The 16,779-nt window shown below is 41.9% G+C and overlaps 1 protein-coding gene across 4 annotated transcripts in view; it reads right to left on the minus strand.

Annotated features, from left to right (window-relative positions):
- Nucleotides 1–16,109, minus strand: part of rgl3a (ral guanine nucleotide dissociation stimulator-like 3a) — a 28,210-nt gene extending 12,101 nt beyond the window's left edge. For 2 of the 4 annotated variants that reach the window (XM_078264397.1, XM_078264389.1), the window contains exons 1-8: nt 8,580–8,863; nt 6,271–6,554; nt 4,055–4,099; nt 3,647–3,816; nt 3,394–3,551; nt 2,998–3,312; nt 2,783–2,886; nt 959–1,043 (exon numbers count right to left, since the gene is read on the minus strand). In XM_078264397.1, the coding sequence (XP_078120523.1) occupies nt 959–1,043; nt 2,783–2,886; nt 2,998–3,312; nt 3,394–3,551; nt 3,647–3,816; nt 4,055–4,099; nt 6,271–6,554; nt 8,580–8,603 (1,185 nt within the window). In that variant the 5' untranslated portion in view covers nt 8,604–8,863. Of the gene's footprint in view, nt 1–958; nt 1,044–2,782; nt 2,887–2,997; nt 3,313–3,393; nt 3,552–3,646; nt 3,817–4,054; nt 4,100–6,270; nt 6,555–8,579; nt 8,864–14,988; nt 15,248–15,963 lie in introns of those variants that run through there. The other 2 variants (XM_078264371.1, XM_078264380.1) reach the window with 2 other exon arrangements.
- Between the last annotated feature and the right edge of the window lie 670 nt (nt 16,110–16,779).

The following is a 16,779-nucleotide window of genomic DNA, read 5'->3' on the forward strand; positions in this document are numbered from 1 at the left end:
ACATGCCCAGTGTACGTGAATTCTGAGTATAATTCTGAGTATAAGCTGTTACCATCTGGCCTACGCCTCAGCGCCCCTGTTACCAAGAAAAACAGGTTCAAAAACTATTTTATTCCTGTCTCCATGCATGCTTTAAATGCTATAAGCAGAAGGAAGGAACCATCTTAGTTTCCCTTGCCTGTGGTGAATGGTGATCCTGATGATGATGATAATAATAATAGAGGGAAAATGACGGTGACAGATAAAGTACACACTGTATTGTGGCTTGTTGTTGGTGATAATGATGATAATAGGATGACATGAACAGTTCACACTGTACTGTACTTGTAGTTTGTTGTTGATTGATTGATTGGTCAGGGATATGCGTTTTCAGGCCTTTTAGTACGGACGGAGATTAGTTCTAAAACGGTGCTAAAACGCTCGTGGACGGATATTTTAGTAGTGTTGAAGTAGCCTAAGGCTGCAACTAACAATTATTTTCACTATTACTTATTCTGTAGATAAATAAAATGTCAGATATATTTAATATCTTGTTTTCTCTCATCAACACTGCAAAAGCTTAAGACATTTTACAATTATATAAAACAGAGAAAAGCAGCAAATCCTCACAGAGAATGGTTGACGTTTTTCACTGATTAAACGACCAAAATAATAAATTAAATTTCTGTTGATCAGCTAGCTGAATAATCATAATTGTTTCAGCTGTTGGGAATTACAGTACGTACAGTTTTAACCATGCAGAGCCCCAACATTCCAGTCTAAAAAAAGAAAAAAAAAAGGTTGTGTGGTAGAAGCTACACAAGCAACCTGTTATTATCTTACTGCAGTGCATTCAATAGTTTGTGTTTCCTCCCCCACACCTCGGGAGAGAAGCTACACACAGATCTATTTTCATCATTATTCAGGCAGAGCCACCAGTTTGCATTCTGTCACGTGTGCGTTTATGTCACGTAGTTACCTCCACCAGGATCTCTCTGCTGGTTAGCACACAGTTCTCATCAGGGAAAATCTCACACAAGAGGTCGAAGGTGGCCATGCTTTCCCTGAAACCAAACAAATTCACTCTGTTAAGACAGTGTTCTTTGTGTAGGGTCAATATTCATGTTAAACAAGTCTGCATGCTCAAAAAAGACAAAATGATTCAGGGAAACCCACTATGGACTGTATTCCCCCTTAGCCAGTTTATACCTACTATTTTTCAATTTGTGTATTTCCCAGAAATCATTTTTTAAGTTATGAGCAGGCCCAAATGTACAGTTTTCAGCGATGATTCAGAATAAAACGCTGCAGAATTAAAGGACAATTCCGGCGCAAAATGAACCTAGGGGTTAATAACACATGGGTACCGAGTCGACCGTTCTCTGGGATTTGTTTTCAAGCTAATCGAATGTGACCAGTTTTAGCGCTAACCGCTAATTAGCTTATAATGCTAGTCGTCGGGGCACGCGAAAGTAAAAATAAATTGCTATTTCTATACCACTAACAAGGCTCAAAATAGCACCACGCTTCCACGGTAGCATAATGAGGGTCCCTACATGTAGACCGAAGCATTGAGAGCTTTGTAAGTGTACAGACAGTTTATTAAAAAGATGATGTACCGTTCACGTATACAGGCAGGCGCCATCTTGGGAAAACAGTCGACCAGTCAAACGGCAAACGCAGTGCAATATATTTTAATAAACCGATATAATTCATGCATTTCCATGTAATTACATTTCACAAACGTAATTCCTACCGACCCATTGGGAAACCACGGACCATGGGAGATTTCAAGTGACAGTTCAGCTCACGTTGCACGGCGTTCGACTGGTCGTGACTGTTTTCCCAAGATGGCGCCCGCCTGTATACGCAAACGGTACCGTCTTTCTAAACTATCTCTGTACAGTTCTCAATGCTTCGGTTTACATGTAGGGATCCTAATTATGCTACCATGGAAGTGTGGTGCTATATAGAGCCTTGTTAGTGGTATTGATATAGCGAGTTCTTTTTAATTTATTTGTGCCCCGACAGCGTTATAAGGTTATTAGCGGTTTGCGATAAAACTGGTCACATTCGATTAGCATGAAAACAAATCCCAGAGAACGGTCAACTCGGTACACATGTGAAATTAACCCCTAGGTTCATTTTGCGCATTCTTGGCGTATTGCTATCTTGAGGCAGCGGAAAGTGATCGCGCCATTGACCAACAAAAACCTGGTCTAAAGTCAATAATGCAGCATTTCATTTAACAGCGTAAGTAAAATGCACCTAGGCTCGTGCACAGCGCGCACACACTATGCTTGTCACACAAACATGCAAAAGAGGGTATTATGATATGATCTGCTCGCGCACTTTCACTTCACGCAGGAGCAGATCAGTTTCTTTTCCTGAAAATCTCGCCTTCCTGCTTAGCAAATCCACCATCATAATAGCAATGCGCCAAGGTCCAGACGTACCTGGCTTTTAAAGGGAACGGGAGATGACACTCTGATTAGTTTATTGCATGTTAAACCCAAAACACACCTATGATTAATTAAGACACTAAGTGAACCATGTGCCTGGCGCACGGACCCTTTCTTTCCGCCGTTAAACTAGCCAAAGTGGATTTGGACACGCCCTAAACGCACCTGCGTTAAGAGAGAGCGTTAAAATAGGGCCCTCTGAGTTTAATTTGAACTTTTTTTTTTAAATCTGAGGGAAAATCTCAGATAAATATGCAAAAAAATCAGTGGAAAATTCTGCGGAATTCTGCAGATTCCGTGTGGTATTACGAAAGTGTAGTGTGTTGTAACAGTCTGCTGACCTGCTGACAGCAGCCCAGGTCTTCTTGAGGCGATACACAGCGTTGGACTGCAGGGCTGAAAGGACGGCCCTCAGAGAGGAGAAATTCTTCAGCTGCCTGCACTCCTGCACAGAGAAAAACAAGGAAAGGCTGTTTGGTTATGACATTCTGACAAAAGTCATGTTCATTTACTCACTTGATGATAAACTAAATTCTAAATGTTTCTGGACACTGACCTGAGCTATGGCGATCCACCTCTCGATGATGCGTGCCCTGTGGACGGGGCTGGTGTGAGAGCAGCGAGGTGAGCTCGGGGCCGTCGAGGGGTACAGGAAGGAGGAGGAAGAGGAGCTGGGCGATGACATGGGAGAGGAAGTGGAAGGGCTGGGAGAGGATGGCCAGAGGAGTGAGGTGATGACACGGTTGGTGACGGCGTTAAACTGGGAGATGGTGGCTCGGACGGTGGGCGCCAGGTTTCGGTTTTCCTTCTTGTCGCGCTGGGACCAGACGCAGCCCAGGCAGTGGAAGGGCACTACTCTGACAAACAGCTCCTGAGGGAGAGACACAACACCAATGAGTGGCCCACACTGACACAGAAATTAGCTTTTGAGATATTTGTTAATGAAACCTACAGCATCCAATCGGGTCAGCTGCTCCGCCACGTCTCTCACAGGGAAGTCCATAAAGTGTTTGTCTTCCTCCTTAGTGGACGCCTCTCCTCCGTCCTCCTGGTCTCTGAGCTCCTGCTGCAATGATTCACTGTTGTGTTGTGACGCAGACTCGCTGCAATCTGTCAAACAAACCAAATCCTAAATGACAACGAAACAGGATGCGCAGAGGGTTTTGTATTATCTACGGTCCATCATGATGACATCTCCCCTGTACCTTGTTCCTGCAGCCTCTTGAGGAGGGTCTCGGCAGTCTGTGCCAAGCGTCTGAAGCAGAGGCCATGCCGCAAGTGGACACACAGCAGCCGGAGGTCTTGGTACTGAGGGGGGTCGCGGAAGTCTTCACCGTATTCCTCCAGCCACAGCCGGATCACCGGGGGTAAGGGACTGGGGGGGGAGGGTGATCAGGGACATTTAGAAGTGTTAATTATAGAGTCAGCCCTTCAATTGTTCAAGTTCACCCTCGATTAAGATTAAAGGAGGCCTGGACAACATTGGCATGCGTTGAGGCAGACAAATAAACAATTATATCATTTTCCTCAGTTACATCCAATTATCAAAACTCAATTTGGACTGATGGCTAAACCAAACTAATCTTTGCTAATGGAGGAGTGGCCGCACTCACCTGCGTTGACAGACAGTGTTATCCAGGTTGGCGATCGAGTCATTTCTGTGGAAAAAGGTAAACACATTTACCTATCAGCTGAGCACTACATTTCAATGATAATCATCACATAAAGAGACCACATGGTGAAAGAAAACATCCTATAAACAACAAGTCCTGTGGAAATGTCCTGCAACACTCTGGATCCCAGCAGAGACACTGGGGCCTAGGGCTGAACGATTTTGGAAAATAATCAAATTGCGATTTTTTTTTCACCAATATTACAATTGCGATTTAATATGCGATTATCTTTTAAGCTCTTTGTCTTCTGTATTATTCAACAAAGACAAGCAATAAATCATTGTATAGTATGAACAACACAAGATTAGATAGATTTAACTGTCGTAGATGGCTTTGTGTTTTTTTTAAGTGCTGATACAGGTTCGTAGTGTTACCCCGTGAGGTAGCAACGTTAGCAAGACAGCACAATACCTTAAGCTGCGCATCATCTTCTTTTTTTAAACCAACATAGTCCCACACAAGCGACATACTGTTCCTATTTGGGACTTAAGTTTCTGTAGAGCCTGAGGACATTGTACAACAGGTCAAGGTACGACGTAGCGTTAGCAGCTTTCTCTGCGGAGTGCAGATTGCTTTGCTCTCGCGAGTCACATGACCAAATCGCAGCCTTTGCGATTAGGAAATCGCGTTTGAACACATTGCGATATTATTGCAAATGCGATTAATCGTTCAGCCCTACTGGGGCCTTGCAGAGCGACGAGTGTAAAGAGATAAACAATGTCTCCCTCAGGGGTCAATTCTCCCATCATAAAAATATATAGGCCTATGCAGTATCACTGGAGCATATTGCACAAGGTTTTATAACAGGGTAATTATCTTGACTGCATCAAAATGTGACACAAGAGAGCAAATAAAAGATTGTGAAAGTTGTGTTTGATCAAATAAATAAGCACCTATCAAGTTTCAGAGCAGGTGGTTTACAAGTTAATGACGGCAACAAAATGTTACATCCTGTACAAAATAATTTAAGGCAAAGGAGGGAAAATGCACTTCCCAGGTTGTCCTGACCTCATCATCAAGCTTACAGGAAACCTGTTGCCACCAGCACCACAGATATGAGGGCGACTGTTTGACAAATAATACAGTATATCAACTGAACAGAACTAATGGCCAATTTGCAGTACACTCAGCAAAGGTGAGCCGTAAGGAGCCGAGAGAGACTGGCCTATCGGGGAGCATTAAAAACAAAAGAGGCTTTCTGTGTCTAACCCCGATTGTATTAGTAGGATTCCCCACTCAGTCAAATTAAATCTCAGTATTCAGGTCACTGAGCTTCAGTTCGGTAAAGAAGCTCCACTGGGTGTGGCGGGTGTAGTCATGACCACACTGGAATAGAACAAAGATCCTGATCGCTTTGTTTCGCTCATGACGTTAAGACCTGTCATAGAAACTTGCCAAGCATCAATAGAGGGTTTGCCGAGGCGACGTAAAGAATGTGTGAGATAGTTGTCTTCTTTTATAAATTGATGTGTGCATCTGGCAACCTGGTTATGCTCCAATTACATCCTACAGAGTTTCGACCTTTCTCAAAGTACCACATGCTGGAAAAACAAATCAATGTCAAAAAAAAGTGATGAAGAAAATATTAAAGCCCTCAAATCTGTATCTGGCTTCCGATAAGGTGATGTGTCACTGAGGCCAAGAGCTTTTAAAAAAAATATATAGTTTAGACCAGAGATCTTCAACAGGGGGTCCGTGACCCCAACGGGGGTCCTCCGAGTTAGTGAAGGGGGGCCGCCAAATTATGTTAAAAAATATTTTTTTTGAAAGTTTCTTTTTTCTAAAATGTAAATATGAAAATATGAAAATATACATTAATATGAATCCAACATTTTTATAGCAAAGATAAATTGGCCTGCTTGTGAAAAAAGCAGTCACTGTGCCTTCCACATGTATGTTTATACAGTACAGGGTCCCTACTCAGTCTCTCTTTCAGCTTAGGGGTCCCTGGCCTAAAAAACGTTGAAGACCCCTGGTTTAGACTATTAGGGGCCTTCTTGCCGAGAAGCTCTATCATTACTCTCAGCAAGAAGGCAAATAAGTGTCTAAATGTCAGGTTCTCCATCAGGATAAATCAGTAGCAAAGACCTTATAAGTGGGCTTGCAGACGGGCTGACTGAGCCCTCATGGTTGCCTTGGTGGGGACAGTTTCTCACCTCTGAAACAGCAGCTCGATAAGGGTGCTGGAGGAGATGAAGGCCCTGTAGGTGGAAAGGAAGACACGGATGAAGTCGGGCTCCTGGTGCTCGGGGTCCAGCAGGTGGCTGAGCAGACGCTCCAGGGTGGCGGCCTTCAGCCTGCGCACCTTCACCGCGCGGTACTGGGCGAAGGCTGTAGGGAGCTCTGCCGTGTCCGGGCTCGGCAGGATGGGCTCCCTGCGCAGCGTGATGCCAAACACAGCCCCGTCCTCCTCCTCCTCCCCCCACTCTTGCACCGGGTCCTGCAGGAGAGAAAGCAAGGTCATCAAGATCTGGCAAATAATCACCCAAATACATGATACAGCCTTCTGTTCTGCTTCACGAGATGGTAGATAACACAGACTTTATTGTGCCTGTCAATTAGAGCTGGGCGATATGGCAAAAATCAAATATCACAATATTTTTGACAAAATACCTCAATGTCGATATTGTGGCAATATTGTAGTGTGTAGTGTGACTATTGATGCTTTCACAAAATATTAACACAATGAGTTTTGATAAATAATCACCAATAATGGGGATACAATGATTAAGTGGGTAAAGGCAAATAATAGAAAAGTTAGAACAGTCTAGTAAGTTCAGAAAATGACATCACTTTACTGTAATGCAGCCTTTAAAACCTGGAAAAGACCACTGTCATATCACGATATCCAAAATCTAAGACGATATCTAGTCTCATATATCGATGTCGATATAATATTGATATATTGCCCAGCCCTACTGTCAATGTGTCACATACAACGGAAACACGTACAATAATTTACTCAACCGAGAGGAACGAATAAAAACATATCACAACAAGAAACTTTTGCAAAGTTTTTCTGACTCCCTGGCAGTCATGGAGCTTTTTCGACACCGGCTACTTAACTGAATTACGGTGACAATCTTACATATCTAGAACTCGTGATGAATGAAATAAGCCTTCAGACTGAGTCATTTCATTAAAAAGGCCAAACTCAACGTCAATTAACCTCATTCTTGAGATTCTGCTTGTGACTCCAGCCTTGAACTGTAACGCAGACAGACACCTGGTGACTGGGCCCATCACTGGGCAAAGAAGCATTCACTTGTTTATGTCCACAAACAAAGGGAGGGACAAAGTCTTGAACCATGACACCATTTTTTTTTTTTTATTTAATTCTAACTTTGGATCCTGTTGGATCCATGTTTCCCCTCACACTACACTAGACGTTACAAAACTGTAGAGAAAGAATAAAAATTGTCCAGGAGAGATCATGATGTTTTTCTTTGACCTGGACCAACAAGTAAACACGTTTCACTGGATTCTTTAAGTGTGAGGGATATAATATCACAATAATTATCACAGCATTAGCTCTCATATTGTTTTACTCTGTATTTTAATAAACTAAAACTTAAAATATTATCAAGCATTGAATATCTTGGGTTGTGACCGATAATATATTTATTATTATTTTACACACAAGAGCTGAGAAAACAAAAACATACAGATGAAACTTTTGTCATATTTGGAGTGATGATGAACAATATTATTACATAATAGACGAGTGCTAAGAGAGGGATTTTACTGTCACACCACAATGCAACATAGTGGAAGAAGGCGAGAGCTAAATGTGTGGCAAGAAAATCCATCTATATGATACAACATGACATGTAACTGGACAGTCAACTATGTGTCCATTAAAAAAAGCTATTTGATGTAAGTTGTCCCATTATCTGTCTCTTCACTATCAGATACTCACATGTAATTGTCTGGACTCTATAATATTGTGTGTACAGTCAGTTGAAGTACACAAGAACCCAGGCTGAGGAATGTAGGGGTTGCTGACAAAATGAAGCATGATGCTGACTATGATATCTGGGTTTAGCCCCCTTTTTTTAAACAACTTTTCATTACTTTGAAGTGAGACTGGACATGGTGGCAGTTTGTCCATATATACTCACACAATGTTATTTGGCACATACATGTATATGTAACAGAAGCAGACCATTCTTGAGAACAGCCGATATCACATGACAGAAACTCAGACAAAAACCAGTTTGCTAGCTGCCTGACAACATGAGACACTGGTAGATCTAGTTCTCTTAATACATCATACACATGGGATCTACATGAATGAAACCAGTAACGTTATATCAATATGTTTGTCCGGGTGACCAGAGACAACAACGTCCACATATAGCTGACTGACTACACAGTAACGTTAGATAATAAATAAATAAATTAAAAAGTTTGACAAAATGACATAGAAATGACAACAAGGCCGAACACATTTCATTTGACCTACCATCGATAAGTGCCATTTTCCCATGTTTGTCCTCTCTTGAAGACAACTTTTCCAAAATCTTGTGTCAGTAAACTCCTTTTGCTGCAGCTGATAAAATAGCAGCCCACGCAGAAATTAAGGAATTAGCGCTGTACTGCGACAGCTCACTTCAGTCTAAATTATATCGTTCATTTTTGAGAATTAATGGCACACAGCACGATAAAGTTAAGGATGAATTGTGTCCAGAACGTAGACGAACAGCGACAGTGGACGTGGGGGAGACGGTGGATGGATCAGTCTTTGAGTGGGAGGACAAGTTGGGGGCTGTTTTGCATTGGGCATGGCTAATGAGAAATATAGGGGCGGTGCTAAATGTACTGACCAATGAGGATAAGGGGGAGAAACGCACCAGCTATTGTTATGCAGATTTAAAAAAAATGAGCCTAAAAGAATAAGTAAAATAAAAAGTTAGTGGGCTAATTAAAAGCATAATTTACATTACTTACTAAATTATTTACAGTTAAAGATATATGTAACTGTTCTGCATTTAAATGTCTAAAAACAATTAGACCTATGTTATATATTTTGTTGACTTGTGTACTTACATTATCCCAAATATTTCCAACAACGTTCAAACCCAGAAGATCTGCAATCTTAATCGAGGACATGGTCCGCATTGTTTGCTCGCTGTCGCCCGTCGATGGCCTCATATCTCCCTGCACATGCATCAAGCATTGTGGTTGACTGCCAGAAGCCGTCATAAAATTATTTTGTATCCAGTTTTAAGCCACATTTTTAGATCATTTTAGATTTTATACATTTTTAACCGGATGAAAGATTTTAGTCATCGGATCTAAAGTTATCAGAGAAACAGGCTGAGCTAGCGGCAGCTCGGCTCAAGCCGAACAGCGTCAGAGAAACATTCATTTTTTTTTTATGTAAAACTGCTTTATTCAGTGTCCAGTCTAGCTGATCTGTTTGTTTTAGAGAGGAGGAGACTTCTTCGTCTCCCGATAAAAACCTCCTGAACATCTGGATCTTAAGGAACACGCCGACTTATTGGGACTGTAGCTTATTCACCGTATACCCCAGAGTTAGATATGTCCATACATACCCTTCTCATCTCCGTGCGTGTCGTAACTCTGTCTGACGCCCCCACCGCTAGCCTAGCTTAGCACAGATCCTGGAGGTAACCGGCTCCATCTAGCCTACTGCTCCCAATAAGTGACAAAATAACGCCAAGATTTTCCTAATTACATGTTGTGATTTGTATTGTCACAGCGTGTACAAGTAACAAGGTCACATGAGACACAGCCATCTTCTAACCGTATACAAACTGGGAACTATATTCTCAGAAGGCGAAACACTGCTGCTTGGACTGAGTGGTTAGCGCAACACCTGAAAAGCACCGTTGTTACTCTATGTTCCTCACCACGGGGCTTCTCAGGTGCTGCGAGCAAATCACTCCGCCCAAGTAGCAGTGCTTTGCCTTCTGAGAATAGAGAGCCAAAGTCACACCCTTCTACTTCCGGTCCATGGGACCTATCTTTTGAAAAAATATGCACGGGAGTCAGTGGAGAGATAATAATTTTTTGGTCCAGTTTGAATTGAGCCATGGATTACAAATATGATGTTGGCCAATTTAAAAGATCATTTTCAAACCGAAGAAAATCTCAGTTAGCCGTAGGTTTGTCATATGACCACTTAGTTTTGTGTGAAACCGCTCAATGAACTACATCTCTCGTCTGACACAATTTACGTCACCTAGCTTGATGCTCAACTTGCTCGCTAGCTAGCTAGCTTAGCTCTGTTCCACAACACATGTAACGTTATCTTACCTGATGTGTTTTATCCAGGGAAGTGTTTTCAGCAGATAAGCAAAAGAACAAGCAAGATCCGCTGCTCATTTGAGTAACGTTACAGCGAGACGTCATCCATGCGACTTTGAAGTGTGTAGTCTTTCTAATTATGTATTTTCACAGTCTTATAGCCTACTTCAACAGTTTAACAATAAACTGAGACTTTCTTGACTTGTGAAATTATCTATTAAACTGATGAACATCATATGTGTAATTCATGGTTCAATTCAAACAGGATCAAAAAATAATTTGTCTTTCCCCATTCACTACCGTTAAGGTCCCATGGCGGTCCACCGGAAGGGGAGGGACTTCGCCTCTCTATATAGTTCCCAGTATGTATACGGTTAGAAGATGGCTGTGTCTCATGCATTTGTACACGCTGTGACTATACAAATCACAACATGTAAATAAGAAAATGTTGGCATTATTTTGTCACTTATTGGGAGCAGTAGGCTAGTTGGAGCCAGTTACCTCCAGGATCTGTGCTAAGCTAGGCTAGCGGTGGGGGCGTCAGACAGAGTTACGACATGCACGGAGATGAGAAGGGTATGTATGGACAAAGAATTTCTAATAAGGGAAGAAGTTCCACTCTCTCGTTACTTCCGGCTTCTGAACTGGTTGCAGTTCCACCAGAGTTCCATATAGGGGGCGCTCACAGGCCAGTGCAGAATGAATGGGACTCTATGGTGCTATACCCGTCAAAATCCACTTTTCTCAGGATATCATTTTTTGTCTAGTAATTTGAATGTTGCACTCGAAAGGGGAGGCTAAGAAAATACACACTGCTGGGTGTTAGATTTTTTTAAAGTGGCTTTTCTGTTCTAAAAAGCCTTTTAAAATGTCAATGACGTCATACACATATACGGCCAGAGATACTGCTTTACGGCAAGCTCTGAGTCGCTTCCTTTGTTCTCTCGAAGCATCGACAACACAGCTGACAGGTTAGCCTCTCCCTGTTAATACACGTGCTAGAAAGAGGTTTGCTAATGTTTTAAAGACCACGCCGAAATATTCACTCTGACATTCTGGTTCTGCTTCGGATGCTGTCAAGCGGGATCTCTGATCGTAATCAGCCCTTCACTGACCAATCAGCATTCATTAGCAGAATGCTAGCGTGTTATGGGCAACAACGACTCAACCTGTAAGAAATCGAAAGGACACAAGTACTCGTTCATTCAACTTTTGACCTATAATCCATGTTGAACTTGCAAAAACTACAATCAAATCTGAGATTTCTCAACGACAATCAGGCGAAAGAGACAAATTTAGCCGTCTAGCTCCATATAGTCCCATTCATTTAGCACTGGACCGCGATTACCCCCAGTGGAACTCTGGTGGAACTGCAACCAAATTCGGTACAATGGGGCTGAATAGGGAGTGGAACAGCTTTCCGTAGACGGGCTTTGGTATGGATTTATCTAACTCTGGGGTATACGGTGAATAAGCTACAGTCCCAATAAGTCGGCGTGTTCCTTTAAGTTATCAGAGATAAAAGAGGACTGTATTTATAGCGCTTTTCTAGTCTTAATGACACTTTAACATAGTACAGGAACCATTAACCATTCACACATACACTGTGGGCAATACTGCCATACAAGGTGCCACCTGCTCATCAGATAAGAATTCACACACATATACAGTACACTCCGATGGCGCAGCATTGGGAGCAATTTGGGGTTTAGTGTTTTGCCCAAGGACACTTTGACATAGGACTGCAGGGCCAGGGATCGAACCATCAACCTTCCGATAGGGAGGCGAGAGCTCTACCACCTGAGCCACAGCCACCCAAGCATACGAAGGTTAGCAGCAGCTCCTCCAACGACGAGACGAACAGTGTCAGTAAAAACCTCCTGAACAATGAACACAGAGGAATCCTAACTGTGAGAAACTAACTGCAATGACAGCATTGCTCCGTCTTTTGTTATGGTTTTGATTCAGAGACCCCTAGTGGCAGAAAATGACATATTGTACGTTTAAGTAACTATATATTTTCTTTGGTTTATGGGTTTTGGATGGCCAGGTGGCCAGGTTAGCTCAGTGGGTAGAGCAGGTGCACATATATTTAGAGGCTTATGCCTCAACGCAGAGGTCCAGGGTTTGAATCCGACCTGTGACAATTTCCTGCATGTCTTGCCCCCTTTCTCACCTAGCTGTCCTAGCCATTAAAAGGCGGAAAAGCCCAATAACATCTTTAAAAAAAAAAAAAACTCCAGTGATCATTTTACAGGAAGAGATTCAAAGCAAGATGCAAAAAGGAATGTTCTGTCTGCTGAGTAGTTTCAGGCCAACATCGAAATGCTAGGAACTTTGCATTTGAGTGCCACTGCCACTAAAGAATCCAGTCAGGACATGCTCACGGTGTCAGGGGCGTGGTGGTGGACTTAGCACATGAAACAGGTCTGTTCTGCTCCTAAACACTGACTTCAACATTGTGACTTCAAGGAAGCACAGAATGTACAAATGAAGAGAGCCTTCGGTAGTGAAAACAGGGCATTTCATTACATCCAGAGACAAATCGACAACCCATTACAATGACAAGCCGATGGGACATCTTTAATAAGGCTGTCCATTACTCGCTAGTTCAACGAAAATAGTGAGCTTTTTGTTTCTCTAATGAGTCTCTCTCTCTCTCTGAACTGAAAAGCTACAAACATTCTGTCATGTTTTCCCATGTCATGATGTCACCCAGTCTCTCTACAGAGGCTCAACAAAAGAGCAGAGAAAGTGCCAGGAGATATCTCAATTAGTACTCATTAGATACATGAATGGGTGATGAGGTGACAGGCAAGCAACAAGCGGAAGCATGCGTGCAAGATGTTGCCGAAACATGCTGGTTGAAGTTGTGTGCTCAAAACCCTCAGACCATTAAAAGGCTGATTTTAGCTGGAAATACACAGCACACCCACAGGATCACAATATACTTCCTGGAGTGTCTGCAGTGTCACTAAATGTCAGGTGTTGATGACGTCCTGAGTGGAAAAATGTTAAGCTGAACGGGAACGGCAAAAGTTCCCAGAGAGAAACCTGACGTAGACAATGAGTGAATGTATGACAGCTGTTCCATCACAGATGTGTGTATGGCCAGTGGTCCAACTACAACTAATAATTCATTGAGCACTTTGACACTCCCGCGTGGGACCTCACAATCACAAGAGACTCAGCTCCAGCACCACGCCGATCCAATGATCCCACGGGATTTCAGGATGCCTAAATACTACCACTTCTATCAGAGGACAACTCAATACAACAGGGAATCTAATCTAGGAAGGAGTCAATCAAAATGAACAAGCATTCAGCAGTCAATCATTTAAAATAATGCCACTACTATACTAAAAGGTGGCATACTTTAGAACACCCAGCCTCATTACACACACATTACTCGTGTTAGTGTTGGAGCCATTCGTCAATAAATCGATTACTTGACCAGGAAATCAAACAAACATAATTTTGATAATTGATTAATCCCTCAATTATCAAGCAAAACGCCAAATATTTGTTTTGGAGGCGAAACAATTAGGCAATTACCTTTAATTAGTTGATCACCAGAAAATTAATCGACAACAATTTTGATGATGCATTAATCGTAATTCTTAAAATCGATTAGATATCATTTTAAGGAAAAACTGGCAAAATCTCAATGATTTCTGCTTCTCAAATGTAAACATCTTTCTTTTCTCATTTTATAGACCAAACTATTACTTAGACTATTATTATTATTATTTGCTGGTTCTAGCGTAGCAAAAGTGACGATTGGCTGCTTTTCTTTGTTTTATATCACTGTTCATCTAATATCTCTGGGTTTTGGACTGTTGGTCGGACAAAACAAGGAACTTGAAGATGATGCGTTGGGCTCTTGGAAATTGTGACAGTTTTTATTTTATTTTATTATTTTGTTAAATAATTTGTTATTGAACAGTTAATATGAAAAAAATTGACAGATTAATCAACAAGGAAATAATCATTACTTGCAACCCTTGGAGTGGATGATGTGGACTCATTATTAATGCAGACCGAGACATCAAATTTTTTGTAGTTTTGTAGTTTTCTCTACACTACCAACCAGCCAAATAGCCTCAGGCATTGGAATGTGTTGCGTCTCATGCAGCCATAAAACATTACCAAATCACCAGGCAACGTTTAACATCGTATTACAATATGAATATTATATTAACTGCTCCTAGCTCTAGGTGGAATACCTCAGACATTTTAATATGCTTATGATGATGAATCCTCCTACATCTGAGAGACCCTCCTACGTTTGGTGTGTCTGTGTGTGTGTGTGTGTGTGTGTGTGTGTGTGTGTGTGTGTGTGTGTGTGTGTGTGTGTGTCATCCATCATGCTCCGTTTGCCCAATAAACCGGGTGTTCATAGTGGAGATTTATGTGTTGCTTTGACTTCTTTGCATTATTTCCATGCATGAAACCCATACAACAAAATTAGAGTTTTAAATAAAGCGAGGCTTGAGGACACCAAGAGCAGCTGTTACAGTAAACTGCAGCAGAGGAACACGACAGGTGAATGAATCCCGCATTTATAACCTAGGGTTCAGGGAATCTGGGTTCTGACTCACTTCGTACTGTCCATCAGTGTCCAACGACTGGAAGCTGGTCAGCCACACGCCGGGCTCTGTGTCCATGTGGACGTCCACGCACTGACTCGGCCTGAGCCAAAGCAGATTCTTCATCCTGCCCACCCTGCTGCGGAGGCCGCGGGACTCCCCTCCATCACCGCCTCCAAACACAGGAATAATGGTCCTCATCTCGTGCTCTGTGTCACGCTTATGGGCCCACACACAGCTTGTCAGATCTCTCCCACACCTGCTGCCTCATCTGTGCCAGGGAGGAGAGTGAAAACATTAGGTATAGTCCCTTGCTGTAACATTTTCTCGTAATTTCATGTTGTTGTTTTTCTTTTTTTACAACCATCAAAGAAGTATCCCGGTCAGCTGGTTACACTTTTAAACCTACTGTTCTTAAATTGTATTAAACAAAGATCAGTTCTAAAAAAAACTGGGTTAGTTGTAGTTTAATTTGAGCATAAAAATGGTTATTTGATTTGCCATACTGGGACAGAAATAGGGTTGAGGTATATTAGCCTAACTCAGTTCATTAGGAGCAGCACAGCACAATGATGTAAATGATCTTAATTCAACGAGTTCCCTTCATAATAAAAAGGGCACAGAAAACCTCTAAACTGGTATTGTTTTTACTTTGATGACAATACTGGAAAAGTGTAGGCCTACATAATAATAACTTTATTTATATTATCATTAACACAGTCTCAAATGGCTTCAAAATGGCCCCATCATGAGAACAATCACTGAAAATATGAAGACTACAATTCAATGTTCAATAACCATAAAATATTTCTTTAAAAACAAAAAGGTACAAAATCAACATTATTCAATAACATACACAATTCACAACTGTAGCTATTGAGAACAATGTTTCCTCTACAGCATCCCCAACCAAAATCTGGATATCTTAGCATTCAAAACACTTTGAATACAATTAAAAACCCTATAAAAGACAAATAGTTACTTTACCATAATCTTGCTTGTCGTGAATCTGCGTCTCCTGAGTCCTGATGAGGACTATGTTCAGAGCTGTGTTTGTCCGGCAGCCACAATATTCATGTAGAGACAGTCAGTGTCAAACTTGGATGGAAGAGACTCTGGCATGCATTACTGAGGACTGATTGTTCGTTGTGTTTGTGGGTGGATGATGCGATCATGTTTATGTGTGGGTGTGTGTTGGATTGGCCTCCTTCTGTTGGCTGTACACAGTAATATATAATTGTGTCCCATTTTGAGTTTATTTCACATCATTCCAGTTCACTAACCACCTCATTAGAATAAAAGCACAAACTCTCTGCCCTTTTCACCATCACTACAGTATAGAGTGATATACAAACACTGAAGCACACATATGGATGGTTGGATTCTGCTTACAGAAACTGCACAGAAATGCAGAGTCATCCACATTATTATTTTCTTTCAGTGTGTATATAGTTAGCTAATTTGAACTGGACTGGCTGAAGATATTAAAGAGTTTGCTGCAAGCTGTTCAGGGCTGAAATGTTTCTTACCTGAGGTTGGGTAACAGTACACTGTTCAGACAGGGTGCGCCTATAAAAACGTGACAAATTCGCCATTTAAAACCTCTACAGACTGCTGATACATGTTGAATTGGAGGCCGGTGGGTGGCTGGAGATGTTGAGGAAACCCACTCACGCTGCTGGCAGTGATTCAAAATCTGCACCAGGACTCGCAGGCCCGCCTCCTCCCGCTGATTGGTCGATCAGCTAAAAGAAAAAACACACACACCAATAAAAAAACTTGTTGGCTGTGGGACACTCAATC

This window comes from Sander vitreus, chromosome 2 (assembly GCF_031162955.1).
Source record: "Sander vitreus isolate 19-12246 chromosome 2, sanVit1, whole genome shotgun sequence".
Classification (NCBI taxonomy): domain Eukaryota; kingdom Metazoa; phylum Chordata; class Actinopteri; order Perciformes; family Percidae; genus Sander; species Sander vitreus.